Source organism: Silurus aristotelis (genome assembly GCF_946808225.1).
Source record: "Silurus aristotelis genome assembly, chromosome: 4".
Classification (NCBI taxonomy): domain Eukaryota; kingdom Metazoa; phylum Chordata; class Actinopteri; order Siluriformes; family Siluridae; genus Silurus; species Silurus aristotelis.
The window spans coordinates 28298471-28321287 of NC_139577.1; the positions used below are offsets into that span (position 1 = coordinate 28298471).

The 22817-nt window shown below is 39.5% G+C and overlaps 1 protein-coding gene across 2 annotated transcripts in view; it reads left to right on the forward strand.

Moving 5' to 3' along the window:
- gstcd (glutathione S-transferase, C-terminal domain containing) overlaps positions 1-22817 on the forward strand; it is a 162610-nt gene that overhangs the window by 9331 nt on the left and 130462 nt on the right. For both annotated transcript variants that reach the window (XR_014533091.1, XM_083538742.1), the window contains exon 4: positions 3305-3565. Coding sequence is in view for 1 of the 2 variants with exons in the window: in XM_083538742.1 (XP_083394868.1) it covers positions 3305-3565 (261 nt within the window). In the remaining variant the exon portion in view is untranslated. The remainder of the gene's footprint in view (positions 1-3304; positions 3566-22817) is intronic.

Below are 22817 nucleotides of genomic sequence, written 5' to 3' on the forward strand. Positions count from 1 at the left end.
TCCGGACAGCATTTACACTTTTACTGTCCTGTAATAGCGTCTGTTCGTTTCTTAGTTGTTCATCCATTTTCAGAAATTGTAAATCTGTGTTTTGCTCTGTTGCCAATTGAAGGTTCACAAGATTCAGATCTTATTCAAGACCTGTTTGAGAACTAGTTGATTATTGGTCGAACTGATGCCATCCAATCGCCTTCATTAGTAACATTTCAAGATTCATCTGCACAATTTATCAATACACATTTACTAATAAAAAAGTTGAATAGAAATTTGTTTAGATTCTGACAACTGGTTTAACCATTTTGCATTCAATGACTTATACAATGAACTGATGCTGAGATGTTTTGGGGGTTAAAACTATTCGGGTGAAACCAGTAGAATATATTTTGATCAACATGAACATTAGCAACTGATAATGTAGGAAACAGCAGACACTTGTACACAATCGATTAAATAATGTACCAAAGTGTTCACAGTTTGATGATAACTCCATGATGTGGAGGTTGAACAAGTAGTTTTGAGATTTTCATTTCTGATCTGAGAAACGCTCCAAAGCAGCAGAGAAAAACTGTAACTTTGAGGCTCCTGAATCGCTAGCTGCGTGTCCGTGTGTGTGTCCGTCCGTGTGTGTGTCCGTCCGTCCGTGTGTCCGTCCGTCCGTGTGTCCGTCCGTGTGTCCGTCCGTGTGTCCGTCCGTGTGTCCGTCCGTGTGTGTGTCCGTGTGTGTGTGTGCACTCAATAAAGGGGTTAATTTATGCTAAAGAGGGTAAAGATATCAGAGGTACATGGCATGTTAATATAACAGTGAATTTTATTTACAACAATCTATCAGTCCTGCAAGTGCACATATAGTATCTCTTTTTTCTTTTTCTTTCTTTTACATTGTTTCTTTTTTTTTTCCTTGTTTTTTTTTCTTTCAGCTCTTTTTTTTCTTTTACTGTTCTTTCTTTCTTTCTTTCTTTCTTTCTTTCTTTCTTTCTTTCTTTCTTTCTTTCTTTCTTTCTTTCTTTCTTTCTTTCTTTCTTTCTTTCTTTCTTTCTTTCTAGTGTTTTCATTCATGTTCTTTTTTCTCTTTGTGTTCTTTCTTTCTTTTTTGGTGCTTTCTTTCTTTCTTTCTTTCTTTCTTTCTTTCTTTCTTTCTTTCTTTCTTTCTTTCTTTCTTTCTTTCTTTCTTTCTTTCTTTCTAGTGTTTTCATTCATGTTCTTTTTTCTCTTTGTGTTCTTTCTTTCTTTTTTGGTGCTTTCATTTTTTTTTGTTCTTTCTTTCTTTCTTTCTTTCTTTCTTTCTTTCTTTCTTTCTTTCTTTCTAGTGTTTTTATTCATGTTCTTTTTTCTCTTTGTGTTCTTTCTTTCTTTTTTGGTGCTTTCATTCATGTTCTTTTTTCTCTTTGTGTTCTTTCTTTCTTTTTTGGTGCTTTCTTTCTTTCTTTCTTTCTTTCTTTCTTTCTTTCTTTCTTTTTTGGTTCTTTCTTTCTTTCTTTCTTTCTTTCTTTCTTTCTTTCTTTTTTGGTGCTTTCTTTCTTTCTTTCTTTCTTTCTTTCTTTCTTTCTTTCTTTCTTTCTTTCTTTCTTTCTTTCTTTCTTTCTTTCTTTCTAGTGTTTTCATTCATGTTCTTTTTTCTCTTTGTGTTCTTTCTTTCTTTTTTGGTGCTTTCATTTTTTTTGTTCTTTCTTTCTTTCTTTCTTTCTTTCTTTCTTTCTTTCTTTCTTTCTTTCTTTCTTTCTTTCCTTCTTTCTTTCTTTCTTTCTTTCCTTCTTTCTTTCTTTCCTTCTTTCTTTCTTTCCTTCTTTCTTTCTTTCTTTCTTTCTTTCCTTCTTTCCTTCTTTCTTTCTTTCTTTCTTTCTTTCTTTCTTTCTTTCTTTCTTTCTTTCTTTCTTTCTTTCTTTTTTGGTTTCTTTCTTTTTTGGTTCTTTCTTTCTTTCTTTCTTTCTTTCTTTCTTTCTTTCTTTCTTTCTTTCTTTCTTTCTTTCTTTCTTTCTTTCTTTCTTTCTTTCTTTCTTTCTTTCTTTCTTTCTTTCTTTCTTTCTTTCTTTCTTTCTTTCTTTCTTTCTAGTGTTTTCATTCATGTTCTTTTTTCTCTTTGTGTTCTTTCTTTCTTTCCTTCTTTCTTTCCTTCTTTCTTTCCTTCTTTCCTTCTTTCTTTCTTTCTTTCCTTCTTTCTTTCTTTCCTTCTTTCTTTCTTTCTTTCTTTCTTTCTTTCTTTCTTTCCTTCTTTCCTTCTTTCCTTCTTTCTTTCTTTCTTTCTTTCTTTCTTTCTTTCTTTCTTTCTTTCTTTTATAATATTCTTATTAGCTGGATGTGAGGAAATGTAGTGAGCTGTTGCTAAAAGCACATGTTCAGCCAACATTTAGACGATTCTGGTCATCAGGAGTCAGATAGCAGATACTGAACATCAGCACTGCAGTCATGTGCTGCAGGTGATCCCAGCCGTATTATTATTCGGCACGATTGCAGGAGGATCGATTTTGCAAATCAGCGGTGCAAACATGAAATGAATATTAAGTAATCGATGTTTCAGACTCAATATGGCCAAACGTTTAGTTTATTTGAACCCCCATTAAAGAAAACAGCTTCTAAAAACTTATGGATGTTGCCATGTTCATGCATTGAGTGACTGTCAGGCAGTAGTAGGTGGAGCTACACTATATCTCCACTTCTTACTGAGGGCTCAACTGCAAGCGTCTAATAATATTAGCGACGTAAAGATGTCTGAACATGTGGACTCTGAACTGTTTAAACACAAATGCTGTGTGATCCTTCTAGATATTTTTAACAGTTTATTGATTTACAAATAAATGGTTTATGTTTCAATTCTCCACCTGTGTCTCTGTCAGTGCCAAATCTTTCTTTCTTGCTTTTACATTGTCATGCATTTCCTTATTAAGTAGCGTTCTTTCGTTTTCATTTTTCTACACTTGCTTTCTTTTCCATTGTCATTTCATGCACTTTGTGTAGCTTTCTTTCTTTCTATCTTTTGTTTCTTTCCTTCTTGTAAATTATCATAAATTCTTTCATTTTTCAGTTTTGAATTCCTTCCTTCCTTCCTTCCTTCTTGTAAATTATCATAAATTGTTCCAGTTTGAATTTCTTTCTTGTTTTTATTTAATCTGATATTCTCATTAAAAGTGTTGGATGTCTCAGGAAAGGATGAGTGATTTGTTTTATTTGGGTCACAGCAAGGTTAGATGTACGAACGATAATATAAGAAAATATATTTTTTGATTCAGCGCTCTCTCTCTTCTCTCAGAATTTTCACATGCATGTGACCAGCGTTCTTCTTGTGTTCATTATTGTCATTTTGTTTCAGATCTCTCTACAGAATCACGCTCCTCATGTCCTGCTCCATCTCCCTTTGCTACTGCGCTGGTACCGGCGCGTGCAGGAACTGCCAGGGGTCTGCCGTGCTGCAGGGGATTGTGGGATTCCTCTGTTTAGTCCTCAGATGCCAAAGCCTTGCTCGACTCCAAAACCAGACTCTCCACATCACCTCGAATCGGACCAGGAGGCCTCTGCGCCATCTCGAGAGCACTTTGTGGGAGGACCTAGACCCACACTTACCAAACTGCAGGTAACTAAAATGAACATTATCCAGTGATATTCCTGACTTTCAAAGTCTTGCTTTTATTCACAATCCCTCTCCCTATGAGGCAAGGGGTTTCTCTTTACAGCTCAACTGCAGCAGTCAGTGTCCGATAGTTTCTCCTTCCATTAGCATGTTGCTCAGCTCGCTTTATGGCCGTCTGTTCTGCAGGAGCGGCTTTAACGGATTTATGCCCTCCAGTGGGCTGCAAACACGCTATAACTCTACTGCCACTCTCCGTGTTTATACAGCTTTCTGTACTTTGCACTTAAAAGAAGAGGCTTGTGCCAGCTAAATTAGGCCATATATCCTGGGTAAAGTGGTTTTATATGGTTTGCTGGCTGTGTGCTAATGGGCAAATTCTCTTAGCACACACATTTTAATCAACAGCTGCTGGAAAGCAACTGTTGCACATCTTAAGTGTTTGTCTGTGTTCAAGCACCTTTATTCTTAAAAAAATTTTTTTTTTTATACATTTAAGGAATAACCTGTACACCAGCTCACTCGTCCAGATATTTACCCAGCCACTAAACTTAGATTCATGTTCTTGAGCTGACTGGATGTAATTTCCTGCTGTTGTAGTCCGTGAACCTCAAAATCTGACACCTTGCACATTCTGGATTGCTTTTCTGTTTACCACCAAAGGAACGATTGATTGATCAAGTTATTATAAACTTCCTGTCAGCTCGAACCAGTCAGCCCATTCGGCCCTGATCTATCTCAGATTCTTGTTATGAAGAGTTTTTCTGCAAAATTGCACATAAATCAGTGTTTTTTTCCTAGATACTATGAAATCAATCTGAAGACTCCTTGAGATAAATATCTGATAAAGAGGCATAAAAACCAAAGTTGGACCAAACCTGTGGCATATTATTAAATGAAATAAAGCAGGAATCATCCAATCAGAAAACCAAATCAGGAGCAGGTATTATGTACTAAACTTACAGGACATTAAATGAACATGAACTATACGGACAAAAGTTTGTACAGTACATATTGAAAGTATTCACAGAACTTCACTTTTTCCACATTTTATGTTGCAGCTTAATTCCAAAATAGATTAAATTCATTATTTTTCTCAAAATTGTACGAACAATACCCCATAATGAAAAGTTGAAAGAAGTGTGTTTTTAAAATCTTTTTTTGAAATCTATTTATACAAAAAATAAATCTTATGTACATAAGTATTCACACCCTTTGCTTAATTCTTTGGCACCAATTACAGCCTCGAGTCTGTATGATGCTACAAGCTTGGCACACCTATTTTTGGGCAGTTTCTCAAATTCTTCTTTGCAGAACCTCTCAAGCTCCATCAGGTTGGATGGGGATCGTCGATGCGCAGCCATTTTCAGATCTCTCCAGAGATGTTGAGTTGGGTTCAATCGGGTTATCTTGGCTGTGTGCTTAAGGTCGTTATCCGGCTGGAGGATGAACCGTCACCCCAGTCTGAGGTCCAGAGCTATCTGAAGCAGGTTTTTATCAAGGAGGTCTCTATATATTGCTTCATTCATCTTTCTCTTGTTCCTGACCAGTCTGCCAGTCCCTGCTGCTGAAAAACATCCCCACAGCATGATGCTGCCACCACCATAATTAACTGCAGGGATGGTTTTGACCAGGTGATGAGTGGTGCCTGATTTCCTCCAGACATGGCATTCAGGCCAATCTTTGTTTCATTAGACTAAAGAATTTTGTTTCTCATGGTCTAAGAGTCCTTTAGGTGTCATGTGCCTTTTACTGAGGAGTGGCTTCCATCTGGCCACTCTACAATACAGGCCTGTTTAGTGGAGTGCTGCAGAGATGGTTGTTCTTATGGAAGGTTCTTCTCTCTCCACAGAGAAACACTAGAAATTTTTCAGAGCGACCGTCAGGTTTTTGGTCACCTCCCTGACTAAGGCACGATCACTCAGTCTGGAAGGGTGGCTCACTCTAGGAAGAGTCCTGGTGGTTCCAAACTCTTTTCATTTATGGATGATGGAGGCCACTGTGCTCAATAGGACCTTCAATGCTGTAGAAATGTTTCTGTACCCTTCCCCAGATTTGTGCCTCGATACAATCCTGTATCAGAGGTCTACAGAGAATTCCTTGGACTTCATGGCTTGGCTTGTGCCATGACATGCACTGTTAACTGTGGGACCTCATATCGACAGGTGTGAATCTTCCAAATTATGTCCAATCAACTGAATTTACCACAGGCGGACTCAAATTAAGTGGTTGAAACATCTCAAGGATGATCAGAGGAAACAGGATGCACCTGAGCTCAATTTTGAGTGTCCTGGGAAAGGCTGTAAATATTTGTGAATTTTTTTTTCCATCTTTTTATTTGTAATACACTTGCAAAAATTTAAAACAAACTTATTTTACGTTGTGATTATGGGGTGTTTTTTTAATGTTGTCATTACGGGGTGAATTTTGGGGAAAATAATGAATTTGATCCATTTTGGAATAAAAATTTGGAAAAAGTGAAGTGCTGTGAATACTTTCCAGATGTGTTTTTGAGCATCCCATTGTACATTAAGTCCCCATTTGCTGTTATAATAACCTTGACATTTCTGGAAAGATGTTCCACTATATTTTGGAGTTGGCTTATGAAGATTTGTGTTCATTCAAATGTGTGGCTTTTGGTAAAGTCAGGTACTGATATAGGTAAGGACGGCTGGGGTGCAGCCAGTTTTCCAGTTACAATAGTGTTCAGTAAGGCTGAGGTCAGACCTCTATAGCAGGCTACTCGCTCTTTTGCTTCAACCCATTTAAACCATACCATAATGGAGCTGGCTTTTCTAGCTGGCAATGCACAGGGGCATTGTCATGCTAGAACAGGTTCAAAGACATCCTATAGAATTGTGTGCCTCCAACTTCATGGTAACAGTTTGAGGAAGAACCATTAATGGGTAGAAAAGTCAGGTGTCCCAATACCTTTTTTCCATATACAGTAAAACCCTGTTGTACGAGCAAACGGAGATACGAGCGACCTTGCTTGCAAAATTTTACCCTGTTTCACGAACAAATTTCGAAGGCACGAGCAAACCCACGCTGCCGGTTCCCCGTTTTCGGCGGAGGGTCGCATCAGTCGCTTAGTTGATGACTTATCACTTTTTTGCTCTCGTTTTTCAGTGCAGCAAAAACTCCCAAGAAAATCAGTTATGGTGCTGTAAAAACGAAAGTAAATACAATTACCATGGAAACCAAGAAGGTTACGAGCATGGTGCACGTCTCACACTCGCTATCAACCACTACCACATGGGGTTAGGGTTAAATTATTTTTACATTACGGTAATTTGTGGTGTATTTGTTTGTTAAAATAGGCTACAAATACTTTTTAATTGCAGAAATAAGCGATCGAATGAAGTTTCGGAACGGATTAAATCACTTTTACATTCATTCCTATGGGGAAAATTAGTTTGAACGTACGAGCAAATGGACCTACGAGCAATTTTCAAGAACGAATTATGCTCGTCCAATGGGGTTTTACTGTAATGTATTGGGCTAAGATTATTCAAGCAAAAAGATTATGCTGAAAAAGGCACCACACGACATAATGCTTTGCAGTGTTCGGTTGGACTGCTGAGTGTAAATGTCCGGAATAAATAGTCAATACGACTAATCAATGAACTCATTCTAAAAAGATGGCTGCAGTAATTTTCTTTAAAAATATTTTTTTACTTAAATGAATAAATAGATGGGTGATGTGGTTGTGCAGTGGGCTAGACCCACTGCAGTAGACCTGAGTGAAATTAAAGTACTGTAACACTGCTTCTGTAATCCATTGAGCTTACAGTCAGTCTCATTGCAAAATAGTGTCTAAGTACAATAATGAGTTGTACAGTTGTTCTTGTACCACTACTTTCTACAGTCTTTATGACGAGATGTTTATTGTACTGAATAGTTGTAGGTTTAAAGAGTGTTCTCTGGTCCTTTAAAGCCTAGATACTGTCCTGAAAGCAGGCAAAGAGCAAGCTAGGTTTTTAAAAACATTTGTAAGTATTTTTTATTTATTTATTTATTTATTTTTGTGGTATTATATGAAGAAGTCAGGGGTGCCAGGGAAGTATGTGAGGGTGGTGCAAGACATGTATGCGGACAGTGTAACAGCAGTGAAGTGTGCAGTAGGAACGACAGACTAGTTCAAGGTGGAGGTTGGACTGCATCAAGGATCGGCTCTGAGCCCTTTCGTTTTCTAGTGGTGATGGACAGGCTGACAGACCAGATCAGACAGGAGTCTCCATGGACTACGATGTTTGGGGATGATAATGTGATTTGTGGTGAGTAGTGAGCAGGTTGAGAAGAGCCTGGAGAGCTGGAGGTATGCACAGGAGAGAAGGGGAATGAAAGTCAGTAGGAGTAAGACAGAGTACATGTGTGTGAATGAGAGGGAGGGCAGTGGAGTGGTGCGGTTGCAGGGAGAAGAGTTGGAGAAGGTGAAAGAGTTCAGGTACCTGGGGTCAACAGTGCAAAGTAATGGAGAGTGTGTTAGAGAAGTGAAGAAAAGAGTGCAGGCAGGGTGGAGTGGATGGAGAAGAGTGACAGAAGTGATTTGTGATAGAAGAGTATCTGCAAGAGTGAAAGGGAAAGTTTATAGGACTGTGGTGAGACCTGCAATGGTGTCTGGTTTAGAGACAGTGGCATTAAGAAAAAGACAGAAGGTGGGGCTGGAGGTACAAAGCTGAAGATGCTGAGGTTTTCAGGTTTTTCAGCAGTGACAAATATTCATAGGATTAGAAATTAGTTTATTAGAGTGAGGCGCGATTAAGATGGTTTGGAAATGTGCAAAAACATGGGGTATATCGGTAGGAGAATGCTGAGGATGAAACCACCAGAAAGGAGTAAAAGAGGAAGGCCAAGGAGGAGGTATATGGATGTGGTGCGGGAGGACATGCAGGTGGTTGTGTTGAAAGAGGCAGATGTACATACAGGGGGGTATGGAGACGGATCAAAGTAGCCACCTTTTGCTTAGATTACTGCTTTGCACACTCTTGGCATTCTCTTGATGCCTACTTTGAAGAACCTACAATATGACATATTTTCAGTTCACTTTTTTGTTATGTACTGTATATAATTCCACATGTGTTAATTCATAGTTTTGATGCCTTCAGTGTGACTCTACAACTTTCATAGTCATGAAAATAAAGAAAACTCTTTGAATGAGAAGGTGTGTCCAAACTTTTGGTCTGTACTGTATATACACACAAATTATTTGCCATTTGGTAGAAGTACATATACAGAACAACTTGCAATTAACATTTATACAACTAAACAGTCTAAGAGTGTATGTTATACCCATGTTGGTAATTTGCATGCGAGACCTGGCAATGAATAATAAGGACAGCTGAGAAGATCATCAGGGTCTTTTTTCCCTCAATCACAGACATTTACACTACACGCTGTTTCTGCAAAGCTCCCGGCATTGTGGAAGACCCACACACAACCTTTGGACATACTCCTCACCCTCCTGCCATCTGCCAAAAAAGTACTGAAGCAGTCGGATCCTCGTGGTAAGACTGTATAATGGATTTGTCAATCAAGCCATAAGACCCCTCAATACCCAGAGACAGAACAGACACCAACCCACACACATGCATAAATAAAAAAAAAAAAATTATATATATATATATATATATATATATATATATATATATATATATATATATATATATATATATATATATATATATATATACAGTGGGTACGGAAAGTATTCAGACCCCCTTAAATTTTTCACTCTTTTTTATTTTGCAGCCATTTGCTAAAATCATTTAAGTTCATTTATTTTCCTCATTAATGTACACATAGCACCCTATATTGACAGAAAAACACAGAATTGTTGACACTGTTGCAGATTTATTAAAAAAGAAAAACTAAAATATCACATGGTCCTAAGTATTCAGACCCTTTGCTCAGTATTTAGTAGAAGCCCCCTTTTGATCTAATACAGCCAGGAGTCTTTTTGGGAAAGATGCAACAAGTCTTTCACACCTGGATTTGGGGATCCTCTGCCATTCCTCCTTGCAGGTCCTCTCCAGTTCTGTCAGGTTGGACGGTAAACGTTGGTGGACAGCTATTTTTAGGTCTCTCCAGAGATGCTCAATTGGGTTTAAGTCAGGGCTCTGGCTGGGCCATTCAAGAACAGTCACAGAGTTGTTGTGAAGCCACTCCATCGTTATTTTAGCTGTGTGCTTAGGGTCATTGTCTTGTTGGAAGGTAAACCTTCAGCCCAGTCTGAGGTCCAAAGCACTCTGGAGAAGGTTTTCGTCCAGGATATCCCTGTGCTTGGCCGCATTCATCTTTCCCTTGATTGCAACCAGTCGTCCTGTCCCTGCAGCTGAAAAACACCCCTACAGCATGATGCTGCCACCACCATGCTTCATTGTTGAGACTGTACTGGACAGGTGATGAGAAGTGCCTGGTTTTCTCCACACATACCACTTAGAATTAAGGCCAAAAAGTTCTATCTTGGTCTCATCAGACCAGAGAATCTTATTTCTCACCATCTTGGAGAACTCCATGCGGGCTTTCATGTGTCTTACACTGAGGAGAGGCTTCCGTCGGGCCACTCTGCCATAAAGCCCCCACTGGTGGAGGGCTGCAGTGATGGTTGACTTTCTACAACTTTCTCCCATCTCCCGACTGCATCTCTGGAGCTCAGCCACAGTGATCTTTGGGTTCTTCTTTACCTCTCTCACCAAGGCTCTTCTCCCCCGATAGCTCAGTTTGGCCGGTCGGCCAGCTCTAGGAATGGTTCTGGTCGTCCCAAACGTCTTCCATTTGAGGATTATGGAGGCCACTGTGCTCTTGGGAACCTTAAGTGCAGCAACATTTTTTTTGCAGTGTTCGGTTGGACTGCTGAGTGTAAATGTCCGGAATAAATAGTCAATACGACTAATCAATGAACTCATTCTAAAAAGATGGCTGCAGTAATTTTCTTTAAAAATATTTTTTTACTTAAATGAATAAATAGATGGGTGATGTGGTTGTGCAGTGGGCTAGACCCACTGCAGTAGACCTGAGTGAAATTAAAGTACTGTAACACTGCTTCTGTAATCCATTGAGCTTACAGTCAGTCTCATTGCAAAATAGTGTCTAAGTACAATAATGAGTTGTACAGTTGTTCTTGTACCACTACTTTCTACAGTCTTTATGACGAGATGTTTATTGTACTGAATAGTTGTAGGTTTAAAGAGTGTTCTCTGGTCCTTTAAAGCCTAGATACTGTCCTGAAAGCAGGCAAAGAGCAAGCTAGGTTTTTAAAAACATTTGTAAGTATTTTTTATTTATTTATTTATTTATTTTTGTGGTATTATATGAAGAAGTCAGGGGTGCCAGGGAAGTATGTGAGGGTGGTGCAAGACATGTATGCGGACAGTGTAACAGCAGTGAAGTGTGCAGTAGGAACGACAGACTAGTTCAAGGTGGAGGTTGGACTGCATCAAGGATCGGCTCTGAGCCCTTTCGTTTTCTAGTGGTGATGGACAGGCTGACAGACCAGATCAGACAGGAGTCTCCATGGACTACGATGTTTGGGGATGATAATGTGATTTGTGGTGAGTAGTGAGCAGGTTGAGAAGAGCCTGGAGAGCTGGAGGTATGCACAGGAGAGAAGGGGAATGAAAGTCAGTAGGAGTAAGACAGAGTACATGTGTGTGAATGAGAGGGAGGGCAGTGGAGTGGTGCGGTTGCAGGGAGAAGAGTTGGAGAAGGTGAAAGAGTTCAGGTACCTGGGGTCAACAGTGCAAAGTAATGGAGAGTGTGTTAGAGAAGTGAAGAAAAGAGTGCAGGCAGGGTGGAGTGGATGGAGAAGAGTGACAGAAGTGATTTGTGATAGAAGAGTATCTGCAAGAGTGAAAGGGAAAGTTTATAGGACTGTGGTGAGACCTGCAATGGTGTCTGGTTTAGAGACAGTGGCATTAAGAAAAAGACAGAAGGTGGGGCTGGAGGTACAAAGCTGAAGATGCTGAGGTTTTCAGGTTTTTCAGCAGTGACAAATATTCATAGGATTAGAAATTAGTTTATTAGAGTGAGGCGCGATTAAGATGGTTTGGAAATGTGCAAAAACATGGGGTATATCGGTAGGAGAATGCTGAGGATGAAACCACCAGAAAGGAGTAAAAGAGGAAGGCCAAGGAGGAGGTATATGGATGTGGTGCGGGAGGACATGCAGGTGGTTGTGTTGAAAGAGGCAGATGTACATACAGGGGGGTATGGAGACGGATCAAAGTAGCCACCTTTTGCTTAGATTACTGCTTTGCACACTCTTGGCATTCTCTTGATGCCTACTTTGAAGAACCTACAATATGACATATTTTCAGTTCACTTTTTTGTTATGTACTGTATATAATTCCACATGTGTTAATTCATAGTTTTGATGCCTTCAGTGTGACTCTACAACTTTCATAGTCATGAAAATAAAGAAAACTCTTTGAATGAGAAGGTGTGTCCAAACTTTTGGTCTGTACTGTATATACACACAAATTATTTGCCATTTGGTAGAAGTACATATACAGAACAACTTGCAATTAACATTTATACAACTAAACAGTCTAAGAGTGTATGTTATACCCATGTTGGTAATTTGCATGCGAGACCTGGCAATGAATAATAAGGACAGCTGAGAAGATCATCAGGGTCTTTTTTCCCTCAATCACAGACATTTACACTACACGCTGTTTCTGCAAAGCTCCCGGCATTGTGGAAGACCCACACACAACCTTTGGACATACTCCTCACCCTCCTGCCATCTGCCAAAAAAGTACTGAAGCAGTCGGATCCTCGTGGTAAGACTGTATAATGGATTTGTCAATCAAGCCATAAGACCCCTCAATACCCAGAGACAGAACAGACACCAACCCACACACATGCATAAATAAAAAAAAAAAAATATATATATATATATATATATATATATATATATATATATATATATATATATATATATATATATATATATATATATATATATATACAGTGGGTACGGAAAGTATTCAGACCCCCTTAAATTTTTCACTCTTTTTTATTTTGCAGCCATTTGCTAAAATCATTTAAGTTCATTTATTTTCCTCATTAATGTACACATAGCACCCTATATTGACAGAAAAACACAGAATTGTTGACACTGTTGCAGATTTATTAAAAAAGAAAAACTAAAATATCACATGGTCCTAAGTATTCAGACCCTTTGCTCAGTATTTAGTAGAAGCCCCCTTTTGATCTAATACAGCCAGGAGTCTTTTTGGGAAAGATGCAACAAGTCTTTCACACCTGGATTTGGGGATCCTCTGCCATTCCTCCTTGCAGGTCCTCTCCAGTTCTGTCAGGTTGGACGGTAAACGTTGGTGGACAGCTATTTTTAGGTCTCTCCAGAGATGCTCAATTGGGTTTAAGTCAGGGCTCTGGCTGGGCCATTCAAGAACAGTCACAGAGTTGTTGTGAAGCCACTCCATCGTTATTTTAGCTGTGTGCTTAGGGTCATTGTCTTGTTGGAAGGTAAACCTTCAGCCCAGTCTGAGGTCCAAAGCACTCTGGAGAAGGTTTTCGTCCAGGATATCCCTGTGCTTGGCCGCATTCATCTTTCCCTTGATTGCAACCAGTCGTCCTGTCCCTGCAGCTGAAAAACACCCCTACAGCATGATGCTGCCACCACCATGCTTCATTGTTGAGACTGTACTGGACAGGTGATGAGAAGTGCCTGGTTTTCTCCACACATACCACTTAGAATTAAGGCCAAAAAGTTCTATCTTGGTCTCATCAGACCAGAGAATCTTATTTCTCACCATCTTGGAGAACTCCATGCGGGCTTTCATGTGTCTTACACTGAGGAGAGGCTTCCGTCGGGCCACTCTGCCATAAAGCCCCCACTGGTGGAGGGCTGCAGTGATGGTTGACTTTCTACAACTTTCTCCCATCTCCCGACTGCATCTCTGGAGCTCAGCCACAGTGATCTTTGGGTTCTTCTTTACCTCTCTCACCAAGGCTCTTCTCCCCCGATAGCTCAGTTTGGCCGGTCGGCCAGCTCTAGGAATGGTTCTGGTCGTCCCAAACGTCTTCCATTTGAGGATTATGGAGGCCACTGTGCTCTTGGGAACCTTAAGTGCAGCAACATTTTTTTTGCAGTGTTCGGTTGGACTGCTGAGTGTAAATGTCCGGAATAAATAGTCAATACGACTAATCAATGAACTCATTCTAAAAAGATGGCTGCAGTAATTTTCTTTAAAAATATTTTTTTACTTAAATGAATAAATAGATGGGTGATGTGGTTGTGCAGTGGGCTAGACCCACTGCAGTAGACCTGAGTGAAATTAAAGTACTGTAACACTGCTTCTGTAATCCATTGAGCTTACAGTCAGTCTCATTGCAAAATAGTGTCTAAGTACAATAATGAGTTGTACAGTTGTTCTTGTACCACTACTTTCTACAGTCTTTATGACGAGATGTTTATTGTACTGAATAGTTGTAGGTTTAAAGAGTGTTCTCTGGTCCTTTAAAGCCTAGATACTGTCCTGAAAGCAGGCAAAGAGCAAGCTAGGTTTTTAAAAACATTTGTAAGTATTTTTTATTTATTTATTTATTTATTTATTTTTGTGGTATTATATGAAGAAGTCAGGGGTGCCAGGGAAGTATGTGAGGGTGGTGCAAGACATGTATGCGGACAGTGTAACAGCAGTGAAGTGTGCAGTAGGAACGACAGACTAGTTCAAGGTGGAGGTTGGACTGCATCAAGGATCGGCTCTGAGCCCTTTCGTTTTCTAGTGGTGATGGACAGGCTGACAGACCAGATCAGACAGGAGTCTCCATGGACTACGATGTTTGGGGATGATAATGTGATTTGTGGTGAGTAGTGAGCAGGTTGAGAAGAGCCTGGAGAGCTGGAGGTATGCACAGGAGAGAAGGGGAATGAAAGTCAGTAGGAGTAAGACAGAGTACATGTGTGTGAATGAGAGGGAGGGCAGTGGAGTGGTGCGGTTGCAGGGAGAAGAGTTGGAGAAGGTGAAAGAGTTCAGGTACCTGGGGTCAACAGTGCAAAGTAATGGAGAGTGTGTTAGAGAAGTGAAGAAAAGAGTGCAGGCAGGGTGGAGTGGATGGAGAAGAGTGACAGAAGTGATTTGTGATAGAAGAGTATCTGCAAGAGTGAAAGGGAAAGTTTATAGGACTGTGGTGAGACCTGCAATGGTGTCTGGTTTAGAGACAGTGGCATTAAGAAAAAGACAGAAGGTGGGGCTGGAGGTACAAAGCTGAAGATGCTGAGGTTTTCAGGTTTTTCAGCAGTGACAAATATTCATAGGATTAGAAATTAGTTTATTAGAGTGAGGCGCGATTAAGATGGTTTGGAAATGTGCAAAAACATGGGGTATATCGGTAGGAGAATGCTGAGGATGAAACCACCAGAAAGGAGTAAAAGAGGAAGGCCAAGGAGGAGGTATATGGATGTGGTGCGGGAGGACATGCAGGTGGTTGTGTTGAAAGAGGCAGATGTACATACAGGGGGGTATGGAGACGGATCAAAGTAGCCACCTTTTGCTTAGATTACTGCTTTGCACACTCTTGGCATTCTCTTGATGCCTACTTTGAAGAACCTACAATATGACATATTTTCAGTTCACTTTTTTGTTATGTACTGTATATAATTCCACATGTGTTAATTCATAGTTTTGATGCCTTCAGTGTGACTCTACAACTTTCATAGTCATGAAAATAAAGAAAACTCTTTGAATGAGAAGGTGTGTCCAAACTTTTGGTCTGTACTGTATATACACACAAATTATTTGCCATTTGGTAGAAGTACATATACAGAACAACTTGCAATTAACATTTATACAACTAAACAGTCTAAGAGTGTATGTTATACCCATGTTGGTAATTTGCATGCGAGACCTGGCAATGAATAATAAGGACAGCTGAGAAGATCATCAGGGTCTTTTTTCCCTCAATCACAGACATTTACACTACACGCTGTTTCTGCAAAGCTCCCGGCATTGTGGAAGACCCACACACAACCTTTGGACATACTCCTCACCCTCCTGCCATCTGCCAAAAAAGTACTGAAGCAGTCGGATCCTCGTGGTAAGACTGTATAATGGATTTGTCAATCAAGCCATAAGACCCCTCAATACCCAGAGACAGAACAGACACCAACCCACACACATGCATAAATAAAAAAAAAAAAATTATATATATATATATATATATATATATATATATATATATATATATATATATATATATATATATATACAGTGGGTACGGAAAGTATTCAGACCCCCTTAAATTTTTCACTCTTTTTTATTTTGCAGCCATTTGCTAAAATCATTTAAGTTCATTTATTTTCCTCATTAATGTACACATAGCACCCTATATTGACAGAAAAACACAGAATTGTTGACACTGTTGCAGATTTATTAAAAAAGAAAAACTAAAATATCACATGGTCCTAAGTATTCAGACCCTTTGCTCAGTATTTAGTAGAAGCCCCCTTTTGATCTAATACAGCCAGGAGTCTTTTTGGGAAAGATGCAACAAGTCTTTCACACCTGGATTTGGGGATCCTCTGCCATTCCTCCTTGCAGGTCCTCTCCAGTTCTGTCAGGTTGGACGGTAAACGTTGGTGGACAGCTATTTTTAGGTCTCTCCAGAGATGCTCAATTGGGTTTAAGTCAGGGCTCTGGCTGGGCCATTCAAGAACAGTCACAGAGTTGTTGTGAAGCCACTCCATCGTTATTTTAGCTGTGTGCTTAGGGTCATTGTCTTGTTGGAAGGTAAACCTTCAGCCCAGTCTGAGGTCCAAAGCACTCTGGAGAAGGTTTTCGTCCAGGATATCCCTGTGCTTGGCCGCATTCATCTTTCCCTTGATTGCAACCAGTCGTCCTGTCCCTGCAGCTGAAAAACACCCCTACAGCATGATGCTGCCACCACCATGCTTCATTGTTGAGACTGTACTGGACAGGTGATGAGAAGTGCCTGGTTTTCTCCACACATACCACTTAGAATTAAGGCCAAAAAGTTCTATCTTGGTCTCATCAGACCAGAGAATCTTATTTCTCACCATCTTGGAGAACTCCATGCGGGCTTTCATGTGTCTTACACTGAGGAGAGGCTTCCGTCGGGCCACTCTGCCATAAAGCCCCCACTGGTGGAGGGCTGCAGTGATGGTTGACTTTCTACAACTTTCTCCCATCTCCCGACTGCATCTCTGGAGCTCAGCCACAGTGATCTTTGGGTTCTTCTTTACCTCTCTCACCAAGGCTCTTCTCCCCCGATAGCTCAGTTTGGCCGGTCGGCCAGCTCTAGGAATGGTTCTGGTCGTCCCAAACGTCTTCCATTTGAGGATTATGGAGGCCACTGTGCTCTTGGGAACCTTAAGTGCAGCAACATTTTTTTTGGAACCTTGGCCAGATCTGTGCCTTGCCACAATTCTGTCTCTGAGCTCTTCAGGCAGTTCCTTTGACCTTAATGATTTTCATTTGCTCTGACATGCATTGTGATCTGTAAGGTCTTATATAAACAGGTGTGTGGCTCTCCTAATCAAGTCCAATCAGTATAATCAAAAATTTCTGGACTCAAATGAAGGTGTAGAACCATCTCAAGGATGATCAGAAGAAATGGAGAGCACCTGAGTTAAATATATGAGTGTCACAGCAAAGGGTCTGAATACTTAGGACCATGTGATATTTCAGTTTTTCTTTTTTAATAAATCTGCAAAAAGGTCAACAATTCTGTGTTTTTCTGTCAGTATGGGGTGCTATGTGTACATTCATGAGGAAAATAAATGAACTTAAATGATTTTAGCAAATGGCTGCAATATAACAAAAAGTGAAAAATTTAAGGGGGTCTGAATACTTTCCGTACCCACTGTATATATATATATATATATTACACACACTTCACCTGTGTTCTGAGCTGCACCGCATGGGGAGAAAAACTTCCACCGGTGGTGATTTTTAAACGCACGACGATGACAAAAGAAAAACTCTCAAGAGAAATAGTTGTGCAAGAAAGGAGGAAGACAGTGAACAATGACTTTCTTAGCCAATGGCTACTGTTTAGATACAAGCCATTGTAACACGTTTAGTCTGGGTCATGAGATAGCTCGCTAACTCCAGTTGCAACAGAAATCATGTAAGTTACGGGTTAGTCAAAGAAACTTAGAAATGAGCATCAGAAAATAACAAGGACATATTCCTCGGTCTTGCACACATGCAGTAAAACCGGAAAAATGCGGCGGCAGGCTATTCCCAAAATGCCGCTCTGCTCTTAAAGGAGCCACAACATATTTCACCCGTTGCGCCATGTAACAGACACTGTCTTTCGTTAAAGCCTGTGTAAAGTTCATTAGTTTTAGTGTTGACACGCTTAATAGTCTGGAAATTACGCACATATACATATATACAGTCGAACCCACTTATCTCGACCTCGGTTAACTCGCCAAACCTATTAAGTCGACGTTTTTGAAGTTTTGAAAATGTTAGTTATCAATGCCACTTCACCATCTCACTACCGTATTTTCACGTATATAAGACGCGTCTTATACAAAGTTGTACGTACCTCTCACCCACGGTGCGTCTTATATTAGAGATCAGACTGGAATGACATGAAGAAGGAAACAATCTCAAACTGCGTCATTCAGGATATTTCTGATGATGAGTTTTAGGCACAGTGCCGTGCAGCCGCAGAAGAACTCGCAGAAGTGTCGTAAAAATTTAGCCTTACAGATGCTATGTTGGAAGAGGAGGCACAGGAGTATATGATACTTTTCAGAGCTTGATAAGAGTGAAATGACTCGCCAATTTAATTTTGACACTGGTTAGCTTTTTGTAAAAACGAACTACACCCGCATGTTTTTTGTGATTTTGTGAGTGATCTTTGTGTTTGCAATGTTGGAGAATATAATAAAGGTTTGTATCGAGAATCGACGGTGGTTTGTATTGTATACTGGTAAATCTCTGCTGTTAGTTGGTGCACATATGCCGTTTGTTGTTAGCAAACATGTATGTACATTTTTATAGCATGCCTTCATCAAACAAATCGCGGCAACGCTGTTGTGTAAAAAACCCTCCAAAAACACGTGCATGCACATTCTCATTTATTAACGCACATCATGTACATAAAGACATTAAAGCACGTTAATATATTGCCGCCATATTGATTTCCGTTTATCTCGCTCATCGGTTATCTCGATGCTTTTTGGCAAACCACTAGGCCGGCGACGTAACCGCGTTCAACTGTGTGTGTGTGTGTGTGTGTGTGTGTGTGTGTGTGTATATATATATATATATATATATATATATATATATATCGATTAAAATATTAAAATGTTTTTATTACTTTAATCTTCTCAAGGGACAATACTATATAAGTTTATATATTTTAGTCAATATGCAGCTCACAGTAGAGTACAGATTTACTGTCCTCTGACAACAACTAATCATACAGCCATTATTGTCAAAATAGCTGGCAAAAAAGAGAGTACACTTAAGTAAAGTAAAGGAAGTAAATAAACGTCAAAACTGTGTCCAAACTGAATTTTTTGTGTGCGAACCATTGTTCTGTAACACTGCCTTAATCCTCCTGGGCATGAAATTCAGTAGAGTTGCACAGATTGTTGCTGGGATCCTCTACCACTCCTCCATAATGACATAACGGAGCTGCATGTTAGACACATGGTGCTTCTTTACTTTCTGCTTGAGGAGCCCCACAGGTGCTCAATAGGGTTCAGGTCTGGAGACATACTTGACTACTCCTTCACCTTCATCTTCAGCTTTCTCAGCTAAGGCAGTTGCCATCTTGGTGGTGTGTTTGGGGTCGTTATGTTGTAAAACTGCCGTTCGGCCCGGTTTCTGAAGGGAGGGCATCATGTTCTGCTTCCGAATATCACGCACCATGTTGGAACCCATGTTTTTCCTCAATGAACCACAGCTCCCCAGTACCAACAGCACTCATGCAGCCCCAGACCATGATGCTACCACCACCATGCTTGACTGTAAGCAAGAATTTTTCTTGGTACTCCTCAGGGCAACGCTACACATGCTGGACACCATCTGAGCCAAACAAGTTTATCTTAGTCTCATCAGACCACAGGACATATTTCCAATAATTCATGCTCTTGGACACATTGTCTTCAGCAAACTGCAAGCTTTCCTTGTGAGTCAGCTTAAGAAGAGGCTTTCTTCTAGTACGACAAGCCATGCAAACTGACTCGCTGCAGTGTGCGGCGTATGCTCTGATCCTTGACGAGTGGACTTTCCTCTTCTGTAACCTTTAAAGTAATGCTGTAGCGCTTGTACCTATGGTTTTTATTTTTTATTTTATAATTTTTTTTTAAGCCAGCTTCTGCACGAGGACTGAACTTCTTTGATGACCCTTGCGAGGTCTATTGCGAATGGAACCCACCTTGGAAAACCTCTGTATGACCTCAACCACTGTACTGTACCTCAGTTTTAGGGTGTTACTGATCTTATAGCCTCTGCCATCTTTTTGGATACCAAAAATCCAAATTCTCATATCCTCAAGAGTCTATCTATCTATCTATCTATCTATCTATCTATCTATCTATCTATCTATCTATCTATCTATCTATCTATCTATCTATCTATCTATCTATCTATCTATCTATCTATCTATCTATCTATCTATCTATCTATCTATCTATCTAGAGCATCTTTAACTGCTTTGAAAAAACTGCTTCTAGCTAATATATTGTTTAAATTTACAGCATGTTTTACTATACTGTAATATCTTTTTATACTTTACTCCATACTAGAAGTGTGTATTGGTTGGTGAGCTCCTTGTTGCCCCATTTTAGTAATTAGTTCTGTGTTGTCTCTTGCATTTCTGTTATGTTTAATGGAGCAACATGGTCCTGGAGGACTGTTGTTTTGTTTTATTGTGTATTGCTCTATACGATCGAAATGATCAAAAGCCCCTTAACTTAAATAGGCTTTAAGATACTGAAATACACACACACACACACTTAACGATAATTTTTTTTGGCTTCTCTTAATTCTTATATCCTGTTATATGGAATGCTTGAGTGGCCAGAAAATCCAAAACTTGATAAATGAATATAAATCTATTGTTCTGTAATAAAAAATAAAATAAAATAAAAAATCCAAATTGCTGATAAATCGTTGTGATGTACAAGGAAAAAAAATGCTTCAAAATAATACAAATGCCAGCCACTTTTCACGTCTGGCCACGCCACACCCTGCTATTGATTTTTTTTCTTTGCACTGCATTGTCCTTTATTCCTAACTCATCACTTTTTTTTAAAAAACAATTTGCAAACTTTTTTTGCTTCATCTACATTTTAAAGATATTTTGGACCAAAAATGTGCTCTAAAAAAACAAACAGTTGGTATAAACACTAATTAATGTTCCCCATAGTCTAAACTAGGCATGCTACCAAGGCAACTGTGTTTATTTAAAAATGTATTTATTTTTTTCTCCTCCATGTGGTACCAGTGCAGCACCAGACTTTTCCACACATCTTTTAACATATGCAATTATTTTTTTTGGTGCTAAAATCCATACAGACTCATTGTCGAGGATGTCGACTGAGTCATTGGAAAAACTCTTTAATCCAGTATGTGTTTAGAGCTGAGTGAATGACATGTTTTCCATACGACCGTCTTAAGTTCTTAGGCAGAGAGTCTGATTGCTGATGTTTGAGTGCATGCTTTTGTCTCTCTTCTGTGTCATGTCTGAAGTCAGATGCTGTTGGAGAGGCTTTGTTAAGCACTTGCCCTAAGCCATTTCAGTCCACTGAGAGATGTTTATTTAAACACACACACACTGACGCGAGTGTTGAGAGGTGTCAGCTCGGTCTGACGTATCCTGTAAAGTATGCGGATAAGACAAAAAGGTGGAAATATTTTTATCCCCCCTTATTTTTAACCACTGTAACTGCATACAAAACAACTACTGAGCACAGGCTGTTACCCATATACAAAGGGTTAGCTCAATGGATGAGTTCACACCCCAGTATCACAAAACTGCCTCTGCTGGGCCCCTGAGCAAGGCCCTTACACCTTAACTGCTCAGTGTACAGATAAGATCATTGTTAGTTGCTCTGGATAATGATGCCTGGCAAATGAGATACAGAAAAGTTTGGAAGCATCTAGTCTTTTTTTTTTTTTTATTTATTTATTTTTTTTTTTACCATTTTTAAGACACATGCATGAGTGTTTTTTTTTTTTATCAAACTATATAACCAAAGCTATATGACGCTATATTGGTTGGCCTGATCAGAAATAATAACAAAGCAGCCTACTGGGAAGAGATTCACCACCGAGTAACCTGGTGTGCCAGTAACAACCTAGACGACAACACACAGACAACCAAAGAATTGATTGTCCATTACCTGCAAAATCAATGAGGATTCACAAGCACACTCCAGTTTTCTTCAATAGAACAGGGGTAGAGTGTGTCTCTACATTCAAATCTCTGGGTGTCCACATCTCCTCTGACCTTTCCTGGAATCTCAGTACCTCCTCTTTTGTTAAAGAAAAGTGCTGAAGCACCTGCACTTTCCGAGCTCAACTCGCTCTTCACCTTGATCATGATGAACTTGGATCATAGAAAGCATCCTTACAAACTGCATCACAGATACAAACCCGCACAGCCAGGAGGCACTATAACGAATTCCGCACAACACATTTATCAAAAGCATTGCTTGCAGAGCGCCATTATCAGTGATACCTACCATCCCTGCCATGGACTTGTAGCACGTCTTCCATCAAGTAAACGCTACTCAAATCTGCACTGCAGCACAACTTTTTTTTTCTCAGACACTGTTTTATAACTGCCAGGTTCCACCTAATAACTAAACACTTGTGTTTATTTAAATTATCTTTGTTTTTATTATAAAAAAAACAAACTCATTTTAGATTGCCATTTGCATCTAATATATGTTAATACTACATTATTGTAAATGCATCATACTACCGCAACCTACTGCACTATATTTATTAGATTAACACCATTTGCAGTACTAATGAACCATACTGTGTACTTTTACCTTTATAGTCTTACTTTATCACCACAACTCTACTATTTAATTCAATTTCATTTCTTTGTTATTTGCACATATAATTTTATATATAATTATTATCAGTGTCTTTGTACTTGTACTCTGGTAGTGACAATAATGTTGAACCAAACCAAATTAGCTGCATAATGATTTGTAGGCTGGATGTGCTCCAGCGGTAACTCAGTTTGCAATGACAGTAAAACCAATTACATTTGGTTTGAACAATAGTCC